The following is a 16,950-nucleotide window of genomic DNA, read 5'->3' on the forward strand; positions in this document are numbered from 1 at the left end:
AGCATCACCACTGAGTCATTTTCATAAGCTCTGCACTGCAGGCAGAGAAAGCAGGCGGGTCAGATGTCACAATCATCTTCTGGAATCTCTGTGGTTGTTAGAGAGACAGTGCATACTCCAAATCTCAGGCAGTGCCAGTGCTAACGTGCAACTCAACACGCGCAGCATGGCAGCTAGCTTATTGATCAGCTGATCACTTATATTGACAGACTAGAGTGGTACGATATACACAGCACTGTAAATATCCAGCGTTTTCTGCTGAGATCTTACGTCTATATGCAAGTCTCTGGGATCCAGGGCTGCAGCCAGCATTTCACTAATACCGAGGAAGTGGTGAGTCACGTCAAAGTCCATTTTAGTCAAAACAGAAGAGACAGGTACTAGGAACATCACCAAAAAAGATATGTCCATTTATGAGTTTCTCTAAGTTTCCTACTAAAAGAGCTGTCGATCACCTGCTTCCAGTGTTATCAAGCTGTTGAATGGGCGCCTCTCTCTACCAGCGGTACCTGCATGCAGTGAATCGCATCAGAAGGAGGAGAACAGACCGAACACAGAGGACAAAAGGAATGACTGACGTCTGTGTAATGTACAGCTTAAATGCACACTTCAATATGTGTCTATTTATCGTAAGTCATATTGTCATGGAGTTATTGAACAATGTAATCGCACACCGCAGATTTTTCTAAACCTAACCAAATAAAGCTCTGGCGTAATTTCAGTCAGGAGGACTATCCTTGCACGCTTTGGCTTGTAGTCCTCTGTCTCTAATACGACTTCCACACTCTAGCGGCACATTCTCAATTCTCTCTTTTTAGATGTGCTGTATCCCCGCCTCTAGTTGTCCAGCTGATTTTTTGTGCGACTCTGTACCGGCGGGTGTTTATTGCAAAGTCTCGTTTCGTTCGGGCTTGAAGATCATGTCATATATATTTGTGACCATTTTGACTTATTTCAAAATCTGTCAACAGTCAAGTTTCATCCAAATATAGAGCAAAGCCTATATAAGCATTTCAGCAAGCCTGCAAAAGAAAATGCAAATGTGTGTGTTTCTATCCACTGCTGTTGTGTGAACACTAGGACTTGGTTAGGAAGGTGCTAATTCTCCCGTCTGGTGCCACAAAAGCATTGCAGGAGAACTCACGCAGCAAGATGACATATCAAAAGAGCTACAGTTGAAGCTTAAATGATAGAAAAACGTGGAAATATGACATTTATGTTTGTTATATATATATTTTTTGTCTTTCAAAAACACACTTAATGAGCACAACATCAGACTTATTAGAATCCCAGGAAACTCAGATATGGGCTTGAGGACATCATGCATTCTTTTGCACAGCAACAGATTTGTCAATTTACATCACATACTCATGATCAAGGCTGGACTGCTGGCAGTCTGAAGGGGGAAACTGCTTTTGGGGACCGGGACCCTGGGGGCTCCAACTGGATCAGGTTTACCAACGTTTCAGTTGGTTTGTGGCAATTTGATTAAATTCCACATTCCACATAAACTCCACATTCCAAATATGGTAACTTCCGTTCATCGGTTGCAAAAAAAACAACATGGTGACTGCCGTATTTCAAGATGGCAAACGCCGAACTCGAGGCTTGAAAACGCCGGTTTACAAACCAATGGGTGACGTCACAATTCTTCTTCACAGTCCCTCTGGCTAGCATATTGCACACTGCACAGCACTCAGAGTGGTTAAGGCTGATAACAGCGTCCCATGACCCACAATGGCGGGGCTGCGTTGTTGCTGTTAGCTCTGTCAGCACTGTTGTCGTTGTTAGCGCTGTTGACTGAAAATCTAAAACAGGAAGTCATGTTTTAACATACGATTTTTTCTACAGAAGTTGATTCAGCTGCTTGAGGTTTTTGGACTAATAAGCCGCATTTTGCGTTTCAGTAACGCTATGTCTCAGTAATGTTGGCTAATGTTAGATGGATATTCACAATCTTCCAAATCATCACCAGGAAGCTGGATAGGCATATTTAGCTTCTTCTCAAAAAATAATTTTGTCTTTTAATAGGCCACTCTGAAATCATGGATTGCACCGTGATTATTTCTGGAATCTGCCTTGGGCTCACGCCGCAGTTTTGTCATCAATCAAACTCCCTAGGCCTGTGCCTCGTTCTGGCTTCACACTCACATTTACTCTGCAGACATGTGGCCCGGCATTTGCGTCACACGCCTGATTCGCTAACTTTTTTTGTGTGATTGTTTTTCAAAGGGCTTCCATCCACCACAGACAGCTTGAACATGTTGTATACGTATATGTTGTCATACTTGCGGACTGATGGGGTTCCTTTAAGGCTCCTCTGTGTAATTTGTGAGAATAAAAAAAAGTTTCTGTTTTGGAAAGCTGGTGTAGCAACTCGGTTGTTATCACAGATACCTACGTAGATCGGTTGGATGATGTATGGGCACACAAGCTTGTGTGGTGGGGAATGCTCCCCAAATAGCAAATGCAGCATGGGGCGTAGTGTTTGTGAATGCAGCCCCCAAGGCTGGCTCCTCCCCCAACCAATTCCCAAGTCAGGGCCAGTGTATAAAAGTTACCTGTTGGCATTTAGTCTCATTTTGTTCTTGGCCCCTGTCCTTTGTCTTCATGGTGGCTGGTAGTGTTGGTGTTACAGCGCTCCATTGTTGTCCTGCCTACAATGAGTGATTCCATATATTAATAACCCATATAAGTAGTTCACTAGTGTTTTTCCTCTGGGATTAACCTGGGATAGTGTAGACCGCATAATCACCACAGGACAGGTTATTGTATTGGGTCTTTAAAATCAACGCTATTCATCACTTGAGAAACATGGATGTGCAACTCGGCGAATCAGGAACGGCTCCCTTCGTAGGACCTCTCGCCGGAGTTGGCTGGCCCTCGCTGAGGGCCCACATTTCCTCTGGTGCGCCGCGACCGCCTCTATGTTGGCTGGGAAAGGCAATGGAGTTTAGCTACAAAACAAATTAAAACGATAAACGACTAAGTAATTGTAAATTAAGGTAAAAACTCACGACACTGCATGAACTGTATCTGAAAGTGTTGGTGTGTGAGAGAAAGGAAATCCTGTCAATATTCCAATAAGCTAAGATAGTGAGGTAAACATTTTCCAACGAAGACATTTACTTGAATGTAAATGTAAATAAAGTGCAAAAAAAAGCATCAAAATGAATCATATTCATCAAATTCCTCCACAGAAGTAGTCCTGTTGCTGACTGTCATGTCCCCGCAATCGCCATATGACTTGCTGTTTGCGCCGTTAGCCCCGTTAGCGCTGTTAGCGCCGTTAGCCCCGTCGCTGTTAGTACTGCTCAGCTGCCACCATGTTCAGAGCCATATGAAAGCAATACATATGCTCTGAACTTCAAATTTTGCACCTTTAAAGTAAGTTTAGGTTAAGAATTACGAACAAATATGTTCTTGCATGAGCAGTATCTATATATTAGTTACGTTTTTAAATCTTGTAGCATGCAATTCCAATTGGTTGCCAACACTTTCTGATTCCCAGAAAGTGAGGACATGACCGTGGTAGTTGTCAATGTGTCCCAGTATTTGTTTCTCCAGATATGAATTAAAGCTGGTGAGTAAAAGCATCTCAACTGAATGATTCAAGGACAATGATAATTATCATGCACCAGGGTTGCACAACAAAATGCACTCATAGCCCATTTGCTACACAAGAAAACACAACAGTAGTGCATTCCCTTTTTCTATTTAATGGAGAACTGGCTAAAACTAGGGCCGTTTAAATATTTATCATGAGTTTGGCTTTCCACAACTAACTGAACATGATCGACTGTGATATTGACGTTTAAATAGCGTGCTCTGCTTGTAGGAAACTCAGATCCATATCAAATTGAACGCTTCCTAAACTAACAGCCGGCCACGGGGGGTGAGATGTTTTGACTTAAAAACAAAAATCACCGCCTTCATTATTTTGGCTATAATCCTGCAGCCCTCGGTACAACTTAAAATAAATTTAAAAAGCAAAAGAAAGTATTTCTCTCGAAAACCCTCATGTGAGAGTGAACTCGGTTGTCCGTTCACTCATCAGATGCTCCTCGAACACCTCCAGTAGCTGGGAGGCAGAGCTGAAGCCTTTTCCATATTTAATCACAGGCTGCATATATGTCACATGAAATGAGATGAAAATGGGCCCCAGCATGTCAACAGTAGCCAGCGTGCTGAGAGTGAACAGAATGCAAATGAAAGAAAGCTTTTCTCTCCCTCACGGTTCTTTTTTTTTTTTCCTGCACTGTGCCACCGGCTACATGATTATGAAAATAGGGTGAACGTTTTCGAAGGGGGCAAATTTTATCTGTGCTCTAGGGGTCAATTTAGTGTTTGAGTTTGACGAAATGCTCCTTCAGCTTTGTCAGGCGATTATTATGGCAGCCGGTGCATCCTCCTGGGAGGAATCGATGCTTCGGAAAGAGAAGAAATCAAATAACGTGTGAAGCTAAGCTAAGGTAAATGTGCCTTGTACTGGAAGAAAAAGTAATCCTCCCCTGTACCCCGCTGCTCTTTTATAATAAACTTAAAACTCCCAATGATAGGAAAAGTGTAGCAACAAAAGTACACGTAGTTTCAATATGCTGGCAACATTTTGAAGTCAGGAAATTCCAGCTGAAAATTTGGTGAGAAAATTAGGATGTTGTGGAAGCAAAAAGTGATATTCCGGTAGGTACAGTATAAATAATATAATTTATGTAGTAATCTTTATATCAGCCTTTTTAATATAAAAACAGATTTTTTTTGGCCACTTATACTGATGTGTTTTCCATCTGATGAGTGTAAGTCCACCAACTCTTGACGGAAATATGCTTCTCTTTATTTGCTAAATGTTGCTGATTTATTAAATCGGAGTTCTATCAAGGGAAACTTGATGAAACTCAGTAACAGGGATGCTAATTTAGACGTTCTTTTCTGACCGATAGCCAAGCCTCGTTAACCAATCATTAACAAGACTAGTTAGCATGCAGGGTGACTTTATTTGCCAACAAGCCGCCCAGCTGCAATGATAACAGATGCACAAACAGGTCAAATCCATCTTTTATCATCAGCTGCAGTGGATGCGCAAAACAGGCAACTGTCTACCCGTCCGGGAGCGTTAGCGGCCCCGATGTTGGGTGCATTGTCGTGGACACATGCAGCTACTTTCCCAGTATGGTTAACAGCTGTGTGTGTGTGCCTGGTACACTTACGTCAGTGTAACAATACTTAGTTTCTGGTTGAGAGCGTGTACGATGATTAATATGAAGTCAGCATTAATGTTACAGCTGTGACCGTAGCAGAGTTTGTCGGTGAATATCAAGCAAAGTTTATACTCGCCGCTCCTCAAGTGTTCACGGCACTTGGTCATGCACTTCTGAATTTTAGTAACTTGGCCTGCGTGATCATGTGACTGTTACAAATATTTCATAACAGAGTCATATACGGCGTCACGACATCACTTCTTCACCGTACAAGTATGGTCACTTCTGTTGATTGGTTGCAAATAATCCAAGATGGCAACGGCCAAAACGCCAAACTCGAGGCTTCAAAACGGCAGTCCACAAACCAACTGGTGATGTCATCATGACTACGTTCACTTCTTATATACAGTCTATGGTTACTGCTCATAACAACAGTCAGAGAGGTTAGCCTGTGAGTTGGCTACATCATGTTGGGGGAAAACATAGGAAACAAGTCACGAAGTCTGAAAACCTTTGTCGCTGTCATTCAGTAAGCTACAAAAGTGGAGCAATGGCATTATGTCAACACAACAGAAGACCCAGCCAACTCACCCTCCCGTGGGCTCACTGCAAAGCAGTTCATGGCCAAACAGACAAATAATTGTGTCGTGAAAATCTGATATCTTGACAGCCCGAAGACATGTTATTTTAAATGTTCTTATTTTACCAGTCAAGTTTTAAATCCATGAATACAAATGGTGTCAAAGCAAACCCAGCATGCACCAGTTCAAAAAATGATTACTTTGAGGTAAGTCCCTGACAAAAAGATCATAGAGCTGAGATTCTCAGACAGGGTAGGGAAGTCAGACTATTTTTCAGTGTTTTCATTAGTGTGATTGATAATAAGGTAATAGCCTTGTCCTTTATAATTAATGTCTTAGCTTAGACACCTTTCTAGTAATGTATGGAGCCATTGCTAGGAGATATCTGTAGTCATGTTTATGTAGTTGATTGCCTTTGATTGGAGCACTGCAGATGCGTGTGTATGCAGATATTGGATACTGACGGTATACTGTTTTTTGATTGGACACCACTGCAGATGTCTACTAGCAACGGCTCCTTGCATTACTACGGTCTTTACTAGCTAAAACAGTACTTATAGGATAAGACTAGTGACTATTCTACATTTTCCTTATTGTCAATGATACCCATGAGAACACTAAAACTTTAGTCTGTCTCTCAATGTTTTCTGACTCTCAGCTCCAAGTCCATTGGTATCAACGGATGGATCTTTAAAAATGGCTTCTAGTTTCTGTATAATTTCATTTTGAAAAAAGGTTCAGTCATTTCCTAAAATAGGTAGACACTATATTTTTTTTAGCAAACATTAGTCAAACAGGAGGAAATGGTGCATGGGGACTATTTTCAGCAGCAGATTAATCCAGATTTGGTGCTCGAGTGAGTATTTGGGGCAGCAGGACGGTGTATGTGGGATTGAGTCAAAATAAACTACAGTGTGTGTGTGTGTTCAGGCTGTTCTCAATCACTGTTCGTACTTATACCTACGAAAAGTAATGTAGTATAATTCAAACAAACAGGAAGGAAACCGTGGACTTTCCCATATGAAACCAAAAGTCAACATTCAACTTATTTGTCATGTAAAGCACCTATTTAACTACTAAAGTTACTTGACAAACCACAATCCGTTCCTAACCTAAAGTAGCTTTATTGCCTAACAGGTTCTGCACTGCAGGGGCTTTTCAGACGCACCAATCACTTGTGTTGCTGGAAATTCGTAAGAGATGCACGAAAATACCAAACGGAAGATATTATATGAAACGTTGTGTGAGGATAGGTTGGTGTGTTCTTGAATGTGGAACACTGAGGCTCACTGGTGTGCTTTTAATAGTGTATTACGAGTAGCGCTACAGCACAGAGGAATAACATAGGTCAGATGTTGGAGCTGTTGTCAGTAAGAGAAACATATCATCAGACTTACTCTTTCAATTTGAATACTGGGACCTGATTTAAATCACTAGTTTGTAACTGGCTAGAAAGAATGTATTAAGGGCTACAATGTATTATAGATGGTGCATCCAAATCCTGGACCAAAGTGTTTACCAATCTTTTCATTGGAGGGGTACACAGGATAAATCTTTTCATCCTGTGTACCCTTCCACTAATGGAACAAAGATTAGAAGGCTTCAAGGCTTTCATCTATTCAGCAGCTTTCATATGTGTGTTTAAAATTATGAGCAATATTTATGTAAAAAAACAAAAAAGACTATAATTACAAGATAGCAATAATGACAACAACAGCCCTGGTTGTATATCAATGTATCATAAGATATACATCATTTTATCCCATACTCTCCCTATCTAGAAACACACACACACACTGATATATTCCTTCTATCAAGCAGCGCTAATGCAACTTCAAAAGGATGACTGCCTGTCATTAAAGCTTGCAGCAGGGAAGGAAAGGTTGGAGTGGACCTGGAAGCCTGTCGAGGAGTGGAAGACTAATTAAGACTTTGGACTCTCTGTTCTTCCTCATCCATCATTGATGTTTCTGTAGGGGTACTGTTTAAACTGCAGATTAGCAGCTGTTACATCTGGAGTGCTCACACACACCGGCCCTCTAAACTAAGTGTGGTTCTCTTGTTGGCCACCAAATAGCTCTGTCTCTGTACCGTTTGGACGCATGGATGGAGGGGGAGTGAAACGTACACTGTAACAAATATCCCCGTTAAATTACAGTAAAGAGCTGGCAGCTACAGGCTCCAGCTTCTAACTGTAATTCTACAGCTTACCTACTGCAATTTGCAACAACGGCTTCATACTGTAAAAAGTATGACAGTACAGTGCTGTATAGAAAATGCATTATACTGTTATTTTAGTGTTCCTACTGCAATGTCCATGAACAGCTCATTACCGTAAAATATATTACAGTACTGTAGAATGTATATTTACAGTATGACACTGCTAGAAGCTAATGATTTAAAATTGTTACATTTCAAAATAAAACCCCTGGAAATTGCTAGCATAGAAACGACTCAAACACAAGAGATGGCCTTACATTAATAAGCTTTTATTAAAGCCAATGCCAATTTGTCAAACACATTCAATAACTGACAATTTTACACTTTTTTACAAAATACAAAAAATAAAAGCACCATACAAAACTACATTCATTAAAGCAAATGTATCAAACACATTCAGGAGCAAAAAACATTGTAAGTAATTACATTATTGTGCAATCAGACATGAACACTGAATCGTGTTGAACATATTCTCAATAATCTACTGTATATAAAACTCTTATAGTATTCTAAATGTAAAAGAACACTTCTGTAACTGCACGTTTGGGACAACAGGATAAAACTGAACATAAACATTTTTTATCTCTACTTCACCTTTGTGAGGTCCTGCGTGGTAATGTGCCGGAACTACATAAAGCCCCACTCAAAGTCCAGGAGGTTTTTTATCAGGGTGGCCACATGGGAATTGACAGTTGCTGTCTTCTTTTGGACCAGCTTCCCTGTCTTTTTGGACACCACCTTCCCCTGTTTGGCCTTTGTCCCACTTTCTGGGTTGAGACCAATGAAGCGCCTAAATAACAGAGAAAGCATATTAGTTGTGGTATGCAAGGAGTATTTGCACTTAATACTGAACCCCATTGAAATAAACAAATACAAATTCTAAGTTGTTTTCATTATAATGACCTCTGTGTCTACTAATAATGAGAGAATTATCTTATTTTCATCTAACATATGTGTGCAACATATTAACCTAAAAAAATCTAAACAATATTTAAGACCGCAGAAGACTTACCTTTGGACAAACTCCAGCGTCCTTGCAGCTTCCTCTTGGTACTGTAAATTGAAGACATAGTAGCTGCCGAAAACTGCAGCAAGCCCTGTGATGAAGGTTGGTTGGATCCCTTCACAGATGACGTGGCTTTCAACGCTTATCATCCAGCGCCCAATTGTGACTTTGTCACCAGCAACTAATGCAGACAAAATTCATAGTAAATGTTCTGAAACCATATCAAACATAGGAATTGGGGCCCTATCCAGGTATTTTTAAAGTATTGGAATTGGCTGATTAAGTTTTGAACTATATCTTTCCCCTTAACTACTCTATTTACATTGAGTATTGTAAGTTATTCTGCTAGAAATATTTGTTTTCCCAGGACTTGGGAGGGCAAAAACAACATCAATGACACAGCAACATCCATGGGAGAGCACAGCAAAACATACATTTATGAGAGAGACATAATAAAGAGAAATTAGACAGAGAGGCATGGAGTAAAGAACATAAATCATTCTGTTTAACTTATATGACACTTACCCAGCAGTATCAGTCGTGGACTGGCTGGAAGGGTCAGGGTGCGCTCTATGTCGACTGCAGTGGCAGCCAGCTGTAGAACACGGACAATGGTATCCAAATTAAGAATGAAATTGTATGTACAGTAATAGTAGACATAAAACAAACCAACTTACATCAGCAAGGAGTATCAGTCCCTCTGTTTTCTCATCAAAGCAGGCCATCAGCAGCTGGATGATACGAAGAGTCAACTCCCCACCTTCACTCTGGGAGACAACATCTGTGTCCTTTGCTTTTATCCTTAAATACTTCTCAATTTCTTTTCCACATTCTTCAATGGATAGCTCCAAAGCATGCAACACGTTGATGTCAGTTAGTAACTCGAAGTGACAGTAAATACCCCTTTGGATAAAAAGGTAAGGTCACTGCATTCTCGAATCTTCAATGGAAGGGGCTGGTGTCTGATTGATGTGGCTACGCTGAAGACAGAATGTTGTTTTCATGAGGTTTAGCACTTCTGCCTTGTCACCGCCGTGAACACCTTCCTGGCTGTAGATGTTCACCAATTGTTGCCGCTTCTGCTCCACTGTCTCAGGGGTTTCTTCTGGTGGCAGTTCCGGCTGAAATTGTGAGCATCCGTAAGAATCATTTGGCTTCCGCAGTTGTCCTTCAGACAGTCTTGATGATCTGAGTCGTTTCAATGTCCCTGCACGGTTCATGTTCTCAATTCGTATTTTCACTTGAGAAAGCAGTGATGTAAAACCATCACCAATGATGACACCCCCTGGTGTCATATCGGCAAAACTATTTGGGTACTGCCTAACAATGCTTCGGCAGATTGTGAGACATTCATTGCGTGTGGGGTTAGCCTCGTACTTTCGAATTTCATCCACAATGATCCGAATCATCTGGCGTCGCTTGTCAGGAGCAGGTCTCTTGCTGTTGGCAATGGCTGACTGCATCATATCTAAATGTCCCTTTCCTCATGGGGAGAAAAGCAACTTGACAACTCCTAAAAAACGTTTTATTTGAAATAGCATTCGCCCCACATTCAATTCTAAAATAAAGTCCAGCCCTTTCACATAAACCTACTTAGATTTGAATACATCAATACTTACATCGGACCTTTGATTTAACGGCAATTTAATCCAAATTAAATTAACATAATGCTATAGCCCAAGTTAACATAGCCTCAATGTTAAATGAATATTACCATGCTAACGTTGGCTAACTTAACACAGCTTGTTGATTAAATTGCTGAGACATTCATTTGGGTGTCGCTGGTAACGTGGTTCGACAGAAAAATAACGATATTAAATGTTGTCTATCAATAGAGTAATGTTAAGCTAGCTAAAGGTAGCTGGACACGTTAGCATGCATGCCACTGCATGCTAAAAACGAGTCACGTTATCGACAAAAAATCAATATAATGCAATATAAATTCAACACAAAATGACTGAACACAGTTACGCTAACTTGTATAACATCCAAATGACCTTGTTCAGTGAGCCACAGGGACTGGATGGTGTCCGCTGCGGTGGTTGTAGAGGAGGTGAAGCAACAGGTGGCACTCGGTCTACTTTGGTGCTCCGTCAAAGTCCGTGGAAAGTCGTCTCCTCAAATGTTCTCTTTTTGTTATTCCTCCATCCTGTATAACATCACCGATCTATAATACCTAAAGCTTTCTGTTCACTTTCTTTATGTTGACTATGTAACTAAGCAGTATATACTTTATGCCATGTGCTGTTGAAGAGTAAGGGGCGGGCTTAGTCAACTGAAAAAGGAAAAAATACTGTAGTATACTGCAAGATTCGACAGTAACTGCTGTTAATATTTTTTTTCTTCCAAGGCCTCAACTTTTCCTGGATTTAACTGTATTCAACTGTATTTACGAAGAACAGTACCTTGCTGTTGAGAATTTCTTGTATTTTTACAGCAATTTGTTACAGTGTAGCCTTTAGGACTTTTTGATGAACCTGATCATTATGATATGATTATAATCATTAAAAGTAGGCTATAAGTGGTGTGTGGGCATGTTCCTCAGACACATCCAATATGATAACAGCTTTTCTTTCAGGTGTATTAAACCTCTTCAGCTTCGAATAGTATCAAATGAAGTACTTAGTTGGTATCGGTATCACTTTCAGGGTACTGGTATTGGTACTGGCATCGTCATTTTTTTAAACGATACCCAGCCCTAATCATCTTCATCATCATCATCATCTACTAACCACTGGGCCACCAAGGTGCCCTGGCAATGCCATTCTTTCAGTGCAACGTGCATCATATTTGTAACAGTAAAGCATCAAGTGTTCTAAAGTTTCTTCCTCATTACAAATTCCCACCTTCCTGTATTATCTTTTCCTACTTTGAATAATCTTCCGTTTGATGCAGTATGCCCGAAACATAATCTGGATATTGTTGTTTCTTCTCTCTTGGTTCTCCTCGTCTTACCTACTTTCCTTTGAATTCTCTACAACCACCTTCCTGTTCTCTCTTCTTCCCGCTGCTTTTGCCACCTTCCTTACAGCTTATGTTTAATTGTGGTCTTCATTCCCGTTTTACTAGGGTATGTGTTAATGTGATTCATTTTTGTGGCTTCCTTTGCACATTTCTTTTTTGTGCTCCATCCATACAATTGTTATATCTAATCCCACCATTTCATGTAATCTCATCAGTGTTTGCTGTATCTCTATTAGCATCTGGCCTGCTGTCTAAATGACTGTACTTCTAGCTGGTTAATTACGAACTGGAATCTGAGCTTATTACTGCTCACTGACAAACGTTCTACTCTCTCACCATCAATTGTTCTTAACAATCTCCTTAGTCTCCTCACCTCGCCTCTTTGAATACTTTATTGGAGTTTTTCAATGGGAATGCCAGTTATCACTCCACAAAAAACATGTCTCTCTCCCAGAACTCTTCTTTTATTTTTGCAGATACTTTCAATTCGCAAAGCTTTACTTCTCTGTTCTTCAGTTCCCATCCCAGAGAATCTTGGCCATTTCTTCTTCTCCTAACTTCTTTTTCTGTTCCCTACACAGAGCTATTGGCATTGGAATCACTTGCTCATGTTTCTTCTCGAATTAAAAATGATTTAAAATCTTCACGTCAACCTTTCTGCAAATGACCTCTAAGCTTCTTTTATTGCTCTGGCTGGCGCTCTTATATCCTCATTTCCCCCAATATTTCCATGACTTCACGCTCTTTCTCCAACAAGCGTAGTCTGGTCATCAAATTCTATATCATCATCTTCATCATCTACCTGTGTTGCCATCCCGATCCAGTCCCAAACCAGTATATGCCCACCACCAGCAATCATCTTGTGTAGGCTATGTAAGGATGTGATCGATGTTGAATTGCAAGATTCTAGCAGTAGCTACTGGACGTTCCTGTTCTAAATCAATGATTTACGCGGGCTCCCCGCCGGGGCTGCAATCAGCAGCCTTCAGTCAATATGCATGTAGTCACAGAAATAATTACATCCTGTTAAATCATCTGTGACTATCTGTAGTTTATATGTGTGTGTGTGTCTATATCTGTGTATATAAATGTATCTGGCATTGTATTCTTTATCATTTCTGCTCGTTAAGTGATGAGTTTTGATAGATAACCTTTATTATTATCAACCAAACAAGATGTTTGTTGCATTTTTCAGCGATTGCAGGTGATTGATTTGGTTTCTGACCCAGCCCACCATATCAAATATTTAAATCAACAAGCAAATTCAACATTATTGAAAATTGGTCTACTTATTATTCCTTCTCTTTATGAAAATCTCGAAAGATTTGAGTGTTTTCCCCCCTGGACCTCCACGCTTTGCCATTTCTCCTCTACTCTTTCTGCTGTAACTTGTGTCAATCAGTGCTGACCATAAGACCAAATCAGATCAAAGCTCACACTACCAATTCTAGAGTTGTACGACTGTCTAGAGTTGTAAGATAACGTGAATACTCGTAGGTCGTTATTGATCCATCCCATATGACATGAATGTGGTGTTAGGTCAAAGTTTGGCAAAGGATTCTATGTACAGGGAAAGAAAAATAAAGCTGTAAGCCCAATGTGCACATCCAGTCGGTCCTAGAGGTCTAACCACTAAATAAGAGAAATCCCCTGTGTGGGTTTATTATGGGTGTGCAGGGGTATTTGCCACACTCTAAAACTATTCCTCTCAATTATTTCTCATGGCCTATTGGTAATCAGTATGGCTACAGACAGGCTGTAGGGATATATGACATATTTTGAGCCTTTGAAATAATACACACAGGCACAGACAGAAGAGTCGTTATGCTTATACCTTGTAAATGCTGTGGTGTTTCAAGAAAGACAATGCAGTGTCAGGTTTTCTCAGGTATGACTCATTTGTACTTTGATGTTTGTTAGAGGCAAACTAAGTGACAGTTCTTTGTTTTCTCACAGGTTTTCATAATTCAGGTCACACAAAATGGGAGCTCACTGTATCTCGAAGGGAAGCTTCTACCGGATCCTTTTGATTTTTCCTCACTCTGCAATGGCTGTGAGACTCAACAAGACAACATGAGCGCCGAAGCCAAGCAACACAACCTTTAAGTGCACATTCGTTGTGATTTGACCTGCTGGAACGCGCTGTTTCTTTCAACTGATGGAGTGATTTGTATTTACTGTGTCCAAGTGGTCTTACCTTGCTTTTGATCAGAACTTTGAACTTACTACAACTGGAACAGATTAATAACTAAATGTTAACGCATGAAAGACAATGGAATGCTACATGATTGCCCACTAACAATCCTACAAATCAGTGTGTAAAATAGTTACCCTTGTTTTCTGTAGCTAAGAAGAAAAGAATGATAAAGGTTGTCTTGACTTCCCCATGAGAATTCAGTGACGAGAAAAGAGACCCAGGATAATCAAGGACGCATGGACTATGAGAAGAACAATGGACATTGTCTTTCTTGGGTGACAGTAACGACAAAGAAAATTACATCAACTCGGCACTGAGACACAGAGTAACTGACGTAGTTTCAAGAGCTAGATAGTCCACACAGGGCGGGTGGGAGTGGAGGTGGATGCGTCAAACAAATGCAGGACTTTTGTCCAGGAGCTCGCTGTTCATTTCTGGTGTGAAAGTAAACGTCGACATTGTGTCATTTCAAGAGATAGTCACGTGAGTCTTTTGTGTTGTTACTCACATGCGGTAGTCACAAACATAGTAAAGTTTACAGCAACCACTATTTTTTTAACCTAAGTGGTTTTCTTGCCTAAACCTAACTTCCTGTGAGTTGTTGGTCAGTCAAGTTAATGTCAGCCACACTCTTTACCTAAATTGAACAAAGTGGTTTTGTTGTCCAAACCTAACTTTCTGTGAAGACAGAAGTTTATTTTGAAAAGATGCTTGTATTCTTGTATTATCTCAGGATTTTCTGTGAAAAACAAGAACTACTACAGAATTAGATTTTTTTGCAATCACTGTGATTAATACGTTAGTATTTTAAAAACCACAGCTCTACGCCGTTCGGTACTCCCCGTCCATTCACATATCTGCTGCCACTTGATAGACTTGGGCTTGTGGGGAAGGGTGCTCCTCAAAGGTTGCTGAAACGGAATTGTTGAATAAATAATGATGTATTACCATCGTTGTCAAGACAAATGTGTGGGGTCGGGTGGTATATCACAAACTGTTGATCAAGGTCATGTGTAGGGATATTCTTTTGGTAATCTGTGAACTTACAAATTCCAAGAAGCCCAACGTTTGGCTTCACTTCAGCTCTTTATAGCTCCATTGGATAGCATCATTCCAACTAACAGTTAGCATACCCAGCAAAAGTGACTATGAATTTCAATGGAAGCCAGGACTATGGGTCCTATCCAACTGGGTTGCCCTATAACACAAGCATGGACTATGAGGACTACTACCAGGAGACTGACGCCAGTAAAATCATCATCCCATCCATCTATGCTCTTGTCTGCTGTGTAGGTCTTACTGGCAACGCCATGGTCATCTACGTCATTCTCAAATATGCCAAAATGAAAACAGCCACAAACATTTACATCCTCAACTTAGCGATTGCTGACGAGTTGTTCATGTTAAGTGTTCCCTTTTTGGCCACATCAGCTGCCGTCCGTCATTGGCCCTTTGGCTCGCTGATGTGTAGGCTGGTACTGAGTGTAGATGGTATCAATATGTTTACATCGATCTTCTGTCTGACTGTGCTGAGTGTGGACCGATACGTAGCAGTTGTCCACCCTATTAAGGCTGCCCGCTACCGCAGACCGACTGTCGCCAAAGTAGTCAATGTGTGTGTATGGGGACTGTCACTCATAGTCATCCTGCCCATCATCATCTTCGCAGACACTGTCCCGGCACAGGACGGTGGTGTGGATTGTAACTTCTTGTGGCCTGAATCGGCGTGGTCAGAAGCATTTGTCGTCTATACCTTCCTGTTGGGGTTTCTGCTGCCGGTTGGAGCCATCTGCTTATGCTACTGTTTAATGGTGGCCAGGATGCGAGCAGTGGGGCTAAAAGCAGGCTGGCTTCAACGGCGGCGCTCGGAGAAGAAGATCACCCGCATGGTGCTGCTAGTCGTGGCCGTGTTCGTTCTCTGCTGGATGCCCTTCTACATCGTCCAGCTTGTCAGCGTTTTCCACCGGCCCCCAGACCCAATGGTCACTCAGCTTTTTGTCATCCTCAGCTACGTCAACAGCGGCGCCAATCCTATCCTGTACGGCTTTGTATCAGACAATTTCCGGCGTTCATTCCAGCGCATTGTGTGTTTCCGCTGGCTGGAGTCTGGGCTGGATGCGGAACAGGTGGATTACTGTGCTGTAGCTTTGAAGAAACAAGCAGCGTGTAGCCCTCTGGATTTTCCCAAGGACTGTATGGCTTCTGATATGGTGTTTCGCAATGGGACATATACCTCCCGTACAACCACAGTGTAACCAGAACCAGTCTCACAACCTAACGAGGAGTTTTCCCATTCAATTTTGAATTATATGTATGTGTTATAAAAACTCGGAGTACACAAGTGTGCCAGATAAAAATTGACTTGACAACATGTTAACTGCTTAAGGTCAGGGGTCATAATAATTTTGGGACACAGGTCAAGAAGTTGAGAAACTTGAAGAACAACTAATGTATGAGCAGTAAATGTAGAGTTCAGCAGCTGATCTCGCTGGCTGATACGTTGAGAGAAAAACTGACAATGAAAAAGATGTACATAACTGTCAGGATCCCACTAAGCTTCAGCTTTTGATGTTAAGCACAAGTGAATGTAAGCACAAAATGGTAATGCTTATAACCATTTTGATTCTGTTACGTGACTTATTGACAGCCCTGGGTATAAGAGGCTGCGTAGGTACCCCATTAACTAATTGCAAATATGAAATCCCTTGTTCATTCATCGTAATTGTTTTATTTTCATATACACTCTAATAAACCATCCAATGGCATCCCCACAATCCCCAAATG

At 41.0% G+C, this 16,950-nt stretch overlaps 1 protein-coding gene across 1 annotated transcript; it reads left to right on the forward strand.

Annotated features, from left to right (window-relative positions):
• Positions 1 to 15,314: 15,314 nt before the first annotated feature.
• Positions 15,315 to 16,421, forward strand: sstr1b (somatostatin receptor 1b; the record flags this gene model as incomplete). The annotated part of the gene is made up of 1 exon (XM_079185226.1): positions 15,315 to 16,421. One exon carries the CDS (start codon positions 15,315 to 15,317, stop codon positions 16,419 to 16,421), a length of 1,107 nt encoding a protein of 368 aa, XP_079041352.1.
• Between the last annotated feature and the right edge of the window lie 529 nt (positions 16,422 to 16,950).

Source organism: Pholis gunnellus, assembly GCF_910591455.1.
Source record: "Pholis gunnellus genome assembly, chromosome: 23".
Lineage (NCBI taxonomy): Eukaryota > Metazoa > Chordata > Actinopteri > Perciformes > Pholidae > Pholis > Pholis gunnellus.